The sequence below is a fragment of the Cloeon dipterum genome, chromosome 1 (assembly GCF_949628265.1).
Source record: "Cloeon dipterum chromosome 1, ieCloDipt1.1, whole genome shotgun sequence".
Taxonomy (NCBI): Eukaryota; Metazoa; Arthropoda; class Insecta; order Ephemeroptera; family Baetidae; genus Cloeon; species Cloeon dipterum.
This window is the reverse complement of record NC_088786.1, coordinates 6,161,312-6,176,532: the sequence shown is the minus strand read 5'-3', so window position 1 is coordinate 6,176,532 and position 15,221 is coordinate 6,161,312. Positions and strand designations below refer to the sequence as shown.

General features: G+C 39.3%; 1 protein-coding gene across 1 annotated transcript; it reads left to right on the top strand.

The window, feature by feature from the left end:
- The first annotated feature begins 1,061 nt into the window (after positions 1-1,061).
- Positions 1,062-3,155, top strand: LOC135948300 (ankyrin repeat domain-containing protein 17-like). Its single transcript, XM_065497511.1, has 2 exons — positions 1,062-1,223; positions 2,224-3,155. Exon 2 carries the CDS (start codon positions 2,232-2,234, stop codon positions 3,042-3,044), a length of 813 nt encoding a protein of 270 aa, XP_065353583.1. The 5' UTR covers positions 1,062-1,223; positions 2,224-2,231; the 3' UTR covers positions 3,045-3,155.
- The last annotated feature ends 12,066 nt before the right edge of the window (positions 3,156-15,221 follow it).

Sequence of the window (15,221 nt, the reverse complement as noted above, 5' to 3'; positions counted from 1 at the left end):
TCAACTGCGACCTCACAATATATCCTAGCAAAACATTTTCCTCTCGCTCCTCAATTTTACGGAGATGTTTTAAAAATGTTCTCGTTTTGACCAGCAAGTTATGCGCAAAGTCACAAAAATATTTTTATAAGCTACATTTTATGATAACCTGCATCTTATTGTTAGGAGAAATTTAAACTTTATAGCAAGTTGCTTTTTTGGCAGAACACTGTTCAGTTGGAAATTTTTGGAATAATCACAAATTTGTCCAAAAGTATGAAAAACGTACAAATTTAATTCGTTGTTAGGCGGCAATTACAAAAAAATACACAACTTTAAATGAAACCTTAATTGGCTATTTGAAATCTGTTAAAATTTTGAGTGAATTTATAGTCCGAATAAAGCTGTAACTATATTAAATTAAACTCTATCAAATGCGGTGGTGAGAATACACCTTTATTTCAGATTAAAAGGTGCAATATTATCTACTTGTAAAACATAATACTATCAAAGAGCAGAATATTTGAACAACAATAATACAGGAGGAAATAGCCAATCGTCAATTGTCTAGAATGAACATCAGGTCTACTAATTGTGCATTTAAAATTTAATATTTAATGTGAAAAATTCAACATCTTGTAATATAATATGACTTTATTAAAATTAATGAAATGAAATATAATTTTATGAGTTAATTTTAAAATCAATATTTGAAAAGTGCGACCACTCGAGGTTGTTTTCATGTTGAATATAATTGTTTGTTATTTGATTGTAATTGTAACTCATGATTAGGACGTACTTGGTGACGTCGAAACTGGTCGAGAAATAAAGAAGACGAATTTCTCTTTAATTTGACAACGAGGATGAAGCCTGGTTTTAATTATATTCAACTTTAAAATCAATGTTTCTATTTTTAATTGAAAAATTAGAAACTAAAATTTATATTACGGATCTCAGACTCAAATGATTTAAATGCATCTTCCATTTCAATGATGTTACACTGGAATTATGATGAGGAGTGAGAAGGATCGGGTATTGGCTGACACAGCAAAGTTAAGGATCAAGAGAAAAATAGGATCAGCAGAGGAATGCGAGGAGCAGAGCAGAAACAGAAACTCCGCCGATCGTCACGCCGCATAATACATACATAATACTGAAACGTTTTGTTTGAAAGAGCACAGCTTCAGCTTCATTATTATTTGGCTTGCATTGCATTAGAGCAGCAGCAGAAAGAGGATTGAGTGGTGAGTCTGTCTGAGAATTTGATACCGAAAAGCTGTAGACTTATAATGCATGTTAGTTCAAAAAATAATTATTACATATTGTTTACCAGAGCCAAGTTAGTGTCATGTGTGTCATAAAGCACGGCATCTTGAGCACATTTCCCTAAGCACATAAATGAGGATTGCATAAAGAATAATTATGTTGATAAACATGAAAGTGTGTTTATTATCTAAAATGTCTAAAATTCGTCAAATACATGAATCATTTTTGGTAATTATAAATGTAAATGTATGTACAATGTATAACAGAAACTATACTATGTACTTGCCACCAAATTAGTGAATTTAGTATATACTTTTCTATGTATATGGTGTAGACTCACCATTTTCGCCAAATCAAATTTTTCGCGCTAGGGTAGGGATTAACAGTAATTCTTCCCATCAGAGCGAGAAGTGTGAGTGATCGGAAAGCGTGAGTCCCCTGCCTATAATATGTACTTGATATTATACGATATATATACATTCAGTGCCGTGCATACATGACACATTTTTATGGCTCTGATCAAAATATTCTGATCATTTAGACACTGTTGAAAATACGTAAACGTCTGTTTCCCCATAAATTTACTCAGTAAACCTCACATTGATTTTCAGTACCTCGACCTCAAATCTAAATTTTCAAACTGACATTTTTCGTCAATTCAGGGCGAGCACACGCTACCTCTTGAAGTTAAACATTTTGTAGCTAATTTTCCTGACCTAATTGTTGCAACACGAGGATTAATTAACTTAAAAATAAGTACACTGGAAAATCATTTGAAAAAGTCAATGTATATAGTCTATAATAGCTTTTATTTTTTTCTACATACAATAAATAATACTAGTCCATGTCTTGCAATAAAAATTAAATTTTTTGATTCTGCAAAAATTCAATTACATTAATTTATTTATATTTTTATTTAATATATATTTTCCATTGTTAGAGCAAGACTGGTTACTTTAAATGCTTTTCGAATTTCAGATCAAAACATGGACAAACCTTCTGCCAAAAATGAGGACTATGATGACCTCTTCCGCGCCTGTGCTGAAGGAAAGCTGGAAAAGGTGAAGCAGCTGATGACGTCCCGTACCTTCGACATCGAGAAAAGGAACAAAAAGGATGAAACCCTCCTAGTAGTGGCCACGATGGGGGATCACGTGGACGTGATACAGTTTCTGCTTGAGATGGGCGCCGACATTGAAGGAAAATGCACCAGTTACCAGCAGACGCCGCTGCTGGCCGCTGCCTTTTTCTCCAAACTGAAGACCTTTCAGTTCCTCGAGTCGCGCGGCGCCAACATCGATGCCGTGGACAACATGAATGGCGACGCCTTCATGAGGGCGGCCGACTCGAGCAACCTGGAGCTGATGAAGTACCTTGTTAACATTGGAAAGTATAACTTGGAGCGGAGGAACAGCAACGGCATGACTCCGTGGATCAAAGCGGCCAGAAATACGAGCATCGAGGTGAAAAAACACCTGGTAGAGCTGGGCGCCAACATCCACGCCACGGACAGGTACAATTTGGGTGCAATGACGTTCGCCGCGAAGCATTCGGACGTTGCAAATTGCAAATATTTGCTTGAAATCGGCGTCAGCCACAAGGTCCTAACTTATCGGAAGGAGACCACATTGCACCATGCCTGTTTCTGCAAAAACTTGGACACGGCGAGATTCTTACTCGAAAATGGGCTCGTGGACGTGAATGCTAAAACAAAGCATAGGATGACAGCCTTGGATATTGTGAGGAGGAAAAATTACACTCACTTGGAGGAGCTGCTTCTGAGGTTTGGCGCGAAGTAAAATATCTTAAGGTTGGCTGCAAATGTGTCTATTGAATGTTTCTCTTCAAGAATATGACACTGTGTCGTTAATTTTACTTCAGCTACAAGAAATAAATTTGTGTTTATGATATTTGGCACACAAAAATACATTTTTTAATTTCCTTACCTTATCGCATGCCAAAAATCTATAGAAGCAGTTAAAGAAAAAAGGTAAATTAAATTTTCTCCACTTCAATTGACATTTTATGAACCTTTGCTCACAATCAGCAGCGAAATAAGCCCAATAAAACCGCCAAGCGTATAGCCTGGGTCCTGTGTGGGAATTTTACCTCGAGTTTCGACTTTTTAACTTCTCGATACTCGGACAAGGATAAAAAAGCAGAAATATTTTTTCATCCTCATTGTTGCAGGACACGCTTTAAAAAAATGTGTATTGATTAAATCAGGAAGGTACGACCGCCAGGAGAAGATGAAGAACAACCAGAAAGACGAGCATCGAGGTGAAAAAATACCTGGCGAAGCTGGGCGCCGCGGACAACTCAGATTGGCGCAGTTTTCATCTCAGAAAACGTTGTATTATTCACTTTTCTTTTACGATCCATTTTTACGATTTGTTATTTTGAACCTCGCGCTGGGTAGAATACAAGCGGTCACTGATTTTACGGTCTGCTTTGGTCACCCTCGACCCCGGATGACCAGTCGCAGATGCGACCCTCGATGCATCCCCCGAGAGAGATCACGGCGCGCTGACCACACACTTGCAGCACTTGCCTCCTCATAATTGCGCCTTTTGTCTCGACTCGGCGCGTCAGTTGTTGCTTTTTGACTCCCAATTTCCAAGCGAGAACAACGCATATGTCGCATCTTCGCTCGCTTTAGTCATTTTTTTTAAATAACTTTAGGACAGTCAAAAATAGATAACAACTCTGCGAGGATTCGATTTCCAGAAAGTCTCGAGTGAAATTTTGTTTTCAAGTATTATTTTCATTGTTTTAGAAAACAAAAATACTTAAAATATTCATTTTTCTCTAATTGAAATTGTTGTACAACGTTCTGGCCTGCTACGGACCTTAGGGGCGCCATGACAAGGCGCCCAGAGCACCGTAACCAACCACCGTATTATGTGTATGAATTGGCACTTTATTTTGGAAGCGTAAGACGAGCGCTGTTTAACTTTAACGTGATTTTCGCGCCCTCAGCGCACGATTTGTCTGAACCAACCACTGGCTGACGCGTAAACTGGCAGCCAAATGCACCCTCCCCCGAGTTATCGGAGAGGCTGCATTTGGGCTTCCTCTGAGAGGGTTTTCCGACCTCTGCCGAGCAACACCTAGCGTACGCGCCAGCCAGCCACAGTAATAAGTAAGCATTTTGTCAAAGTCTCGTCTGCGTTTTAATAGTTAACGTAACGGTAAATATGGCCAATATCGCGATTGAAAGCCTTTTTATAATTGTTAGAGTCACTTACGTTCCAATAAAACCACATCATAAATTATTGTTAGACAGGAGTTAACTGGCGGTGTATAATTTCTACTTTTCCATTTGATAAAATACAGAGAATCCAAAGATAATAACGTAATTAATATAAAGGAGATTAAGTTATCAATCAGTTTGCAAGTTTCATAGTTTTTGCTAATTTTTGGAGAAACTGGACTATTTATTTGCGATTAGAAGTCGCTGAGAATATTTAGTCGCGCGCTCTTGCCAGGCCAGCAAGACGCAGATATTTTATTCTAAGGATTTCGGACTGCTCACAAGCAGTGAGGCAATTAATATTTCTAAAGTCTCATAATTATTCCAACTCGCTGCCGTGCATGAGCAGCCGAGTTGGTAATAATTATGACCGATTGTTGGCATTATTAATCAGCCTAGTTGAATAATATAGTTCAGTGGATCACAGTTTAAGGAGAGTGAGTTTATTGTTAGAAGCATAATTAAAGAGAGCAAATATAATAATATAATAATAAGCGAGGCAGAATTAGTAATATTGAGGAGAGGCTTTTGAGAATGGCTTGGTCCAGCAGCAGATTGAGTGTTAAATAGAGAAGTATCGGCGCGGCGGCGGCGGCGGCGGAGGCGCAGGTTTGCTCGGCATGTTGGACAGCCCTCCCGGCTCTGCGTGGACCGTAAGTTACAGGAAACAGCCAGGCATAATATTTTTCGTGGTGTTACAGAGAGAAAGGTTACCACAGATTTTGGTGTCAGAAGTGGCTTGGACAAATTCCTATTTGTCCAATGGACCGGCCGCGTACTCTGTTTCCTGTAGGCTGCTGCTTTGGGACGCTGGAGCAGCAGAACTTCACCGACGCAGAGCTGTTATAACGATAAGTAGTACCCTTTTAGGTAGTAAGTTTGGCTCATAATTTGCATGGCATTCAACGGTAATCGAGAAATGTTGGTGAACTTAAAAAAAATTGAGAAGAATAATTGAAATTGTCGGAAATTTGGACATTTTGGAATATTTAATTGATTTTTGCACGTTATTTATTTGTGAATTTTGAGTCAAGCTTAAAGTTGAACTATTGTGGCATTTTGGAGGGTTCCCTGACGAGAAAAATTTGCCATCGTACGAGAAAAAAATTGCGAACGGACAAGAAAAACATTTGCGAGCTGATTAAGACGAAATTTTGCGACCCTGACGAAAGAAAATTAAATTCGCGACCTTCTGGAGAGAAATATTTAACGACTCGGGCAGAAATTTTTATCCTGCATGACGCCCCCTTTGAAGAAGATGACCGAGATTTTAAGATGCAAGTTTGAACATTTAAGAAGATAGAAGATGAAGAAGACGACGTAACGCGCGCGAGAAGACGATTTATTTTATCTGCTGAGTCCCTTAGTAACAGATTAAATGTAAACATTGCGCTAAGCACAAATAATAGTAATCGAGAGCGAATAATATGGACTTAAATTTTGGAAGCCTAGCCAGATAGCTGGCGAAATACATATTTAACAAGCGCGGAGGTGATTCCGATTTTTTTTTATTTTTTTTAAAATTCACATGAAACTCGCCACTCAAGAAGAGAAACTTTTAAACCGAGCACACATCTGGCACACAGCCGTGGGAGATACTGAGCGCGACCCTTACCACCGCCTTTTGCCGGGCGGAAGATCTATTATCAAGCGCATGTATTGTTCTGCCTGCCTGGGTGCCGACCCTTTGTCAACATAGCCTCTATAGGGCTACACTTATTGCTATTGTCCCCGCATTAATGCTTTAAGAATTTTTCTGCCTAAAATAACGCGGGAAAGCAGCTGATTTCACCCATTTCTTGGAAGTGGCGGAAGTCATTGTCACGGGCACCCGACGCTGCTTGCCCATTCCTCAAGGACTTGCTTTATTTTCAAACAATAACCTAAAAATCGAGCCTTTACTCCTCGGCAACTTACAACATACAAATTATACAAGCACGAAGAGCGAAGCAAAGACTGTATTAAAAGCAAATATACACGGCCAAGAGTTTTCAGCTTGCTGTTGAATCAGTTTCTATGCCTTTGCGGGGTTATGAACTGACCAACAAACCCTCGATGCACACAGACTACATAGCGGAAGTCACGAGGGCGCGTCGTTCATTTATGGACGACACTTTTGGTTGGGCCTTAAAATATTGAGGAGTGCCTAACCACCCAGGAGTGAGTTTTTCTATACTCGAATTAACTACGCTTCGCCACCCCCCAAGCTGAAACCCCTCGACATGTATTTTTCACGGAACAAAAAAATATAGACCCCTTATATACAACGAGACATAAGCAAAGCGGAGCCACCACCACGCTGGTATCACAGAAGAAAACTTTCGGAGAAAGATCAAACAATAGTAAAATAGCAAACAGCCTACAAAGCGAACAACATGTGCCACTGAGAGATGAACCAGCGACCACCAGGGCCGCGGCGCCCTTCGGAACGAGCAGCAAAGGAGAAACGATCGCCCCCGACGTTGAATCAGCCCGGGAGCAGGACGATCCGGGTCCTGCTCCCTGCGCAGAAGAAACGCCAACTCCGCGCCGCCGCGGAAACCCCACAGCGACGCGGCAAATAGACAAAAGCGAGAGAGTCGAAACAGCAAGAGAATCGAACCATCCCCTGAAGAAGCAGAAGGCCGAAAATCAGCACGCACAACTAAGAAGAGCGAAGAAAATTAAAAGATAGGGGCCCATTTGAACCGATTAAAATGTTTTATTGCCACAATAGTAGTTAGGGAACTCCCCCTTTTGCGAAATGCGTTATTAAATGAAGGATGACTGTTGATGTAAGCGGAAACTGATTTGATTGCGAATATACGAATGTAACGCGAAAGTTTCATGATAAATTTCGAGAAATGAATTGGAAACTTAATTGATTTTGCATTGAACGTAACGCGGAAATTTTGCGAAAATTTCGATACTTGGAAACGGAACGAGTTAATTTTGCGAGAAATCATGATTGTTTGGATGGGCGCCCGGTATAAAATATGTGCACACGCGTCGAGTGCGAACTCGGCGTGGGATTCTAGAATCGGACAAATGTACGCTGGCTCAATGCCCGTAGCGTAGGTCTTCGGACAAATGTACGCTGGCTCAATGCCCGTAGCGTAGGTCTTCGGACAAATATGGCGGGCGTTTTGGTTAAATCCTGTAAAGCGTCCGGTACGCTGGCTTAATGCCCGGAGCGTAGGTCTTTGGACACTAGTTTTAAAAGACGTTGTAATGGAATGCTATGCCGAAAAGCGCAAGGGTTACGGGAAAAACAACACGGTTCATGGGTAGCGATTTGTAACCATCGCAGAGAGAATTTTAAGTTCCATGACAATCAACTTTGGCGAAGAATATTATCTGTAATTGTGAAAAAGAAAAAAAAATGGAAAGAAAGAACGAAAATTGAATTGAGGCCTGTAAAAGGAATGAATTTTGGTGGGGCGCCCGAAAATAAAGGTATGTGCACGTCACGTCGAGCGCAGACTCGGCGTGGGATCCGCGGGTCATCAACGTTTGGATAAAACTATGTTTTATCCTGTAAATCGCGTTGTACGTCTTTATGGCGTGCGGATCCGGTTTTCCAGATACAAAACTTAGAGCGTATGGTATTCCTGTAAAGCGCGTTGTACGTTTTTCTGAAGCGTGCGGATCTGGTCTTCCGGATACTAAAAGGGCTACAATGGTGCAGGAGCACGATCCTAGGATAGCGAGTCGTGGCATCGCAGTGAGAATTATAAAAGCGCTTTTGGTACCATGTAAATTTAAGTCGCGACTTTGTAGTTTTAGTTCAAGAACAACACGATATGGCGTTTAAAATTAAGCAGTAATTTTATGTTCCATGACACCCACAGCTGACGATTAATTGTAAGCGTGTAATTTTAAGGCCCATGACTACAACAATTGATGAGTAATTTTAGGCGTAAAATTGATGTGTAATTTGTTAGAAAAATCCAACCTATAATTTTGTAGCCAACACAAACATGAAAGACAATGGAATAATCACGCTATTTGTTCACAGACACCAGGAGTGCAAGCACCAGATGTAAAAGGCCGCTGCCCAACACACATAAAAGGCTGGGTCGCTCTTCAGGTAGCGGAGTAGGGAGCGAGAAGGAACGAAGAGAAGCAGCGCGATGGGCAGCCCTTTCCCCCTGGTTGAGCGGCCCATACACACGCACACACGCACACACACACAGGCACGCACGCACAAACTAAAACCCGAGGCAGCGGTCTCCGTTCATTCATAATTTGTATTTCAAAAATAATAATTATTAAAGTAGGACTTGCACTCTAATAACACTTTTTGCACACTTGAGAGGACACAAAAGCACTATTGGTCACGGAGACCACTCCAAGACGCCACCCAGAGAGCTGAGATTTTGGAGCAGGCCAGTCAGAAGTACAACAAAACTGAATTTGCTGCCGCATGGGCGCTCAGGGACGAGCGCAGGACGCCCGGGAGCATCTGTTGTACAACGTTCTGGCCTGCTACGGACCTTAGGGGCGCCATGACAAGGCGCCCAGAGCACCGTAACCAACCACCGTATTATGTGTATGAATTGGCACTTTATTTTGGAAGCGTAAGACGAGCGCTGTTTAACTTTAACGTGATTTTCGCGCCCTCAGCGCACGATTTGTCTGAACCAACCACTGGCTGACGCGTAAACTGGCAGCCAAATGCACCCTCCCCCGAGTTATCGGAGAGGCTGCATTTGGGCTTCCTCTGAGAGGGTTTTCCGACCTCTGCCGAGCAACACCTAGCGTACGCGCCAGCCAGCCACAGTAATAAGTAAGCATTTTGTCAAAGTCTCGTCTGCGTTTTAATAGTTAACGTAACGGTAAATATGGCCAATATCGCGATTGAAAGCCTTTTTATAATTGTTAGAGTCACTTACGTTCCAATAAAACCACATCATAAATTATTGTTAGACAGGAGTTAACTGGCGGTGTATAATTTCTACTTTTCCATTTGATAAAATACAGAGAATCCAAAGATAATAACGTAATTAATATAAAGGAGATTAAGTTATCAATCAGTTTGCAAGTTTCATAGTTTTTGCTAATTTTTGGAGAAACTGGACTATTTATTTGCGATTAGAAGTCGCTGAGAATATTTAGTCGCGCGCTCTTGCCAGGCCAGCAAGACGCAGATATTTTATTCTAAGGATTTCGGACTGCTCACAAGCAGTGAGGCAATTAATATTTCTAAAGTCTCATAATTATTCCAACTCGCTGCCGTGCATGAGCAGCCGAGTTGGTAATAATTATGACCGATTGTTGGCATTATTAATCAGCCTAGTTGAATAATATAGTTCAGTGGATCACAGTTTAAGGAGAGTGAGTTTATTGTTAGAAGCATAATTAAAGAGAGCAAATATAATAATATAATAATAAGCGAGGCAGAATTAGTAATATTGAGGAGAGGCTTTTGAGAATGGCTTGGTCCAGCAGCAGATTGAGTGTTAAATAGAGAAGTATCGGCGCGGCGGCGGCGGCGGCGGAGGCGCAGGTTTGCTCGGCATGTTGGACAGCCCTCCCGGCTCTGCGTGGACCGTAAGTTACAGGAAACAGCCAGGCATAATATTTTTCGTGGTGTTACAGAGAGAAAGGTTACCACAGAAATACATTTAGATTTACAAATTTGTAATTTTAATCGTTAAATTTTCAGACTAAAATTAAACAAATTGATCCCGCTGAAAAATGAAACATTAATAACTGTTGGTAAAATGTAAATTGATACAATTTTTTCTGCAATTAATAAACATTCGTTCTCAGAAGCAAATTTGGAAGCCACCCTTTATTTCCTGGTGTATTCTTTTTGCCATCTGTGTTTTATTATTCGGTTAAAAAGGGTTGCTCTTATTTGAGTAAATATTTTGCTCCCGCGAGACGCACACAGGCAGCTCTTTTTAACAATCATCCGATTATTTATCCCGTGTCAGACAGCTTTTTGCGGGCGAACCTCGATTTTTCACCCGCCAATTTGAATCACGCCAGAAGGGAGTAATATTATGATCGGGGAAAGGGGTGCCAAATGAAGCGCATCGCGCGCGCGGTCTCATAAAACCGATCTGATGCAAATGCGCGCGAGCGGGGCCACCTGTCAGAAAAAATGATTCTGCGCCTCGCAGATGGCATTGCAATAATAAAATCATCCTCGTCCGATTTGCATTTACGAGTGGGTCCAAAAGTCCAAATGAAATAACACTCTTGGCTTGTTTTAGCGCTCGCAACGCTGACCAAACACAACAGTCCATTATATGTATATATTTAATCCTTTTAAAGTTACCAAGAACTTCTTTCACCAAAAAAATAATTAATAGTTATTAATAATCTCTTGTTAAATAAGGCCAAAAATTATTTTTATGTTAAGAATTGTACTTCAAACAGAAAATCGCGTGCAGAAATTTAACGTCTAGAAGCAGAATTTTATTTTTCCATTTTTGTGGGTTGAATAACTTGCTGATAGTTATAAGTAAATTTTCACAACGGCTCTCAGGGAAAATTGGGAGAGGTACAATTATTTCCGAAGCATAAAATTAAAAATTTCAAAAATCCCAAGAATTTTTCTTTCTAATAGCACTCATATCTGCACAGTTATTTAGTTAAACTCCCGTCCTTTGGCCTATATACTTACTCGGAAATTGCAGCTGATACTAATACTGCGTATTTGAATTTTGTTTCGGAGATTAAGTATTGCTGGTGAGGCCTGCGGGGTGGAAACAGCTGCTTATCAGTCCAAGAAAATACTGTTTTATTTTTCTTGAACGATTTTTACTAATAGCATTGCAACCAAAACTAATATTTTTATTGTTGATACAAGTAGTGTCAATTAGTATTTTTAATTTAAATAGTGTATTTAAAATATAATATATTTTTTATATTGCTATATTTGTGTTTTAAAAATATTTTATGATTTTTACTTATAAAATCATAATTTTTACTCATAAAATCACATGAAAACATTTCTCTAATCATTTGAATATTGGTCAGTCAATATTTAAAAATGTTTATTGTGTGCTCTTTTTATAGAAAAATGTAAACAAAGTCATCGTCCTTGATTTGTCGTAATTCTTTGCTCTAATTAAAAAATATAAGTGAGCTCCACTGTAATTTAGATTATATATCTCATAAAATGATAAATAATAGATTTTAATCACTATGCAACGCGAACATTGAAATAATGCAATTCTAATTACAAGCGACTCGAACAGTTTCCTCTTAATTTTACGATTTAAAAAATGAGTGCGCCTGCAAACTGGCGAGCTTATGCAACTGGCCCGACAAGCTCGACAATATATTATGATGTGCAGCTAGAAGTTTTTAAAATGCAATTTGATTCGGTTAATAATGCACAATCGCTGTTAAATTAACTACGACAGCTGTCACTCACAAAAAAGTTGCCGTTTCAACAATTTCATTTGAAACGTGATGAAAAGCGGTCACGCTCGTCAAATCAGAAACGCAGAAATTAATAAATGGACTCGCCCCAATCATCACTCACTTACAAAGATTTTTTTTTTAACAATGTTTTATGCGATGGCGATGGGAAAGCAGTGCAGATGTGTGGCGTTTGCATTTTAAATCGAAACTCGCTCACGCCTCATAAAATTTTACGAGCATTTCGCTTTCCAAAAAACTGAATTATTTTTCTATTGAAGCGCCGATTTGACCGCAAAAGTGGCTTCTCATCCCGGGATGGAGAGGACGAGCGCGCTGTGTTAATAGGTGCAGCAGATGGATTTGCAAACGGCGGGGGGTGGGGGCGGGTGCGACCGCGCGCGGACACGCGTTCCCACGCGACCCGCACGCGCCCATCAGCAAACACATAAAGTCCTCTCGTCCTATATTTATTCTCTCTGCGGACGCGCGACACCTGTTTCCCACAAACACTTCCTAAATCGACTTTAAATATGTTGCTTTTAATTTGGTATTTCTTCAATCCTAATTTTTTTATTTAATATTTATTTTAGAGATTTTGCAATGCTAAAACGATCCTTAATAAAAATAAAAACTAAAAAAATGATTACAAATATTGTTATGATTTCTTAAAAGTGCGTGAATGATTCAATAATAATGTTTTAATTTTTGAAACCACATTAAATAATTATAATAAAAATTATTTAAAAGTGAAACAAAATTTTTATTTTCATAATTTCAATTAACAAAAATTTATTTTAAATTAAGAATAATGAAATTATTTAAATAAAATAGAGCAATAAAACAATTCATATCTGCTAAATTTAGAAAACATGAAATAGTTTGGGTCCGTTTACATGCGAAAAATATTTTAAGCAATCTTATTCTGTTTTGTGGTGTCAAAAACATTAGAATTGACATTAAAAGAACGGCCTAATTCAGCAATTTAGAATTTGCGACGATAACTCAATCATGAGAGGGGTTGTATTCAATCCTCTTTTATAAACTTGAAATTAGTCATAAGCACAAAAACATTGATACTATAGAAATCTGATCGAAAACTGCGTGCAATCGGGGAATTTGCAAAACACCTCGATTTTTGGGGTGCAAAACACATTCTATTTTTTTTTTAAATTTGGGTACAAGTTACTCGAAAACAAGGAAAAATCCTAGCTCTATAATATTAATAGTCTTTGGATCCTTTTCAGACAAACTAAATGTATCAAATTTTAATAGCTGGACTATTTATTAAATAAAGTATAAAAAAGTTTCAAATTTATCATTTCAAAGCTTAATTTATTCAAAATCTCAATTCTTCTAATTATATTTATCCCCATATTCGATAAAGAATCATCTTAAGCAACATTTTCCCTCTCTGCATTAATTATAATTTCATTCCTCTCCGGTGGCGTGCGAAACGAGCACAAATTGATTCAAGTGTGTCATAAAATATATATCATCGGGAAAGCGAGCGTGGGAGCCTCTGGCAGTGATATCAAACCTCCCCACGTGATAAAACGCGCGCCCCTCCCTTATTGCGCCGTCCAGGGGTGATCCTCCACTTCGGCGGTCGTGCATTCAGTTCTCTCCAAGCCGCCAGACGAAACAGACGTGTTCAAACACTCTCCAACGCAATATGGACTCGAATTTCAACACTGTCTGCGTGTCTACAATCAGAAAGTGGATCATGGTGAGAAAAATCATTTTCTTTTGTTTAATTTTAATTTAAATTAATATTAATGAGATTTGTTATTTAATTGTAAATTGATTTTTCTGCAGATTTTGAAACGCCGTCTTCGCGTGAAGAGTGCTGATCCGATCGAGGAGGCCATTTGGACCGAATTGATGCTGCGAGGCGGCCACCGAGGCCCCGTGACCTCCTCCGCGGCCGCCAGCTGTGCCACCCTCGTCTCCTGGCTCGAGCACGATGACAATGTGCTCAATGAGAGAATCGAGATGAAAATGGCAACATTCATTTAATTGTAAAAAAATTATAATTATCCAAAAAAAGGCTGTGATTCGATTTCTCGGACATTTCAATCTTTTCTAATCATTTAAATTTAAGTCTTGTGCTAACCTATATAATATTTATATATACAAATAAAAAATTGCTAATTATTCTAACACTTAAACTGACTGGTCTTTTGATTTAATTACCCTCATACAAAAGCTCGCGAGCATAAAAAGCCGGAGATGAAAAAGTCCCACGGCCGCATTACAAAAGGTGCTTTCAGGGGTGAAGTGTGTTGCCGCGAAGCAAACACGACACGGAGGGGTGGCTGGTTGCGAGCTCTCGCATATTAAACGGCAAGGGTTGCACGATCACGAACGCCGTGGGAAAGCGTTCCGAGCTAAACTCTCACCCGCCGAGATCAAATCGCTATAATCGCCAAGGGTTTGCACCCCCGCGCCAAAGCGGATCCCACCCCCGATCGGGGCTAATTGACCTGTTACAAAGAGACACAATGCGATGATGTGAATGCCGGATTAATTTCTGTGGAATTTTTTATGTTTAATTTTCTTTTTATATTGTTTTAAGGAAATAAATAAGTTTTTAACCAAGCATAAAATTTTGAGATTCTAGGTTAAATTTGGTTCTAACATTTTTCATATTTCTAAAGTACTCTTTTCAGGGAGACATGTGTCACGCGAGTGAAATTTCATTCTATGCGTACATTTTATTAAATCCGTTGAATTATTAAGAATCTTTTAATACAAAACTTTAATATTTTGTGAAATTGATTAGTTTTGTGCCCATTGGAGCTTGGTGAAAATTTAAAAAGCTATACACCCTTGCGTTGAAATCGCCAGGGATTTATTGAATCAGAAGTGAGAAACTTATTTCTTTCCATTTTAGAGATTGATTGATCGGCTGACAAGTTGACAACGTCTGATTTTGATTAAATTTGCGATAGTGCCGCGTCATTACACACTCCATCGGAAGGAGAATGATATTTTACAAATCTCTCTCTGTATGTGGTCTGTGGACCGATTGTCACGCAGCATTTGATTGATTTCGCGTTTGATCTTATTGCATACCGACCAAATGGCACGATTTGAGTTTAATTGGCAACTATTCTTTCCTCACTATAGCCCTCTCTCCTCCCATTTTGTTAAATCCTGCTGAAAAGTGTCGAAGTTTTTGCTGCAAAACCAGTTTTCTCTGCGCGGTATGCGCAAAAGTCCGTTAATTTTGTTCCGGTTTTTGCAACAATGGGATTTGGAACATGTTTTTCTGCATTATCTGCTTTCGGCTCAGCGGGAGATGAGAAGCCCGCAAATCCTCGGAGATTATTATTGTTCACAAACTGTAGATGAAGCAGAT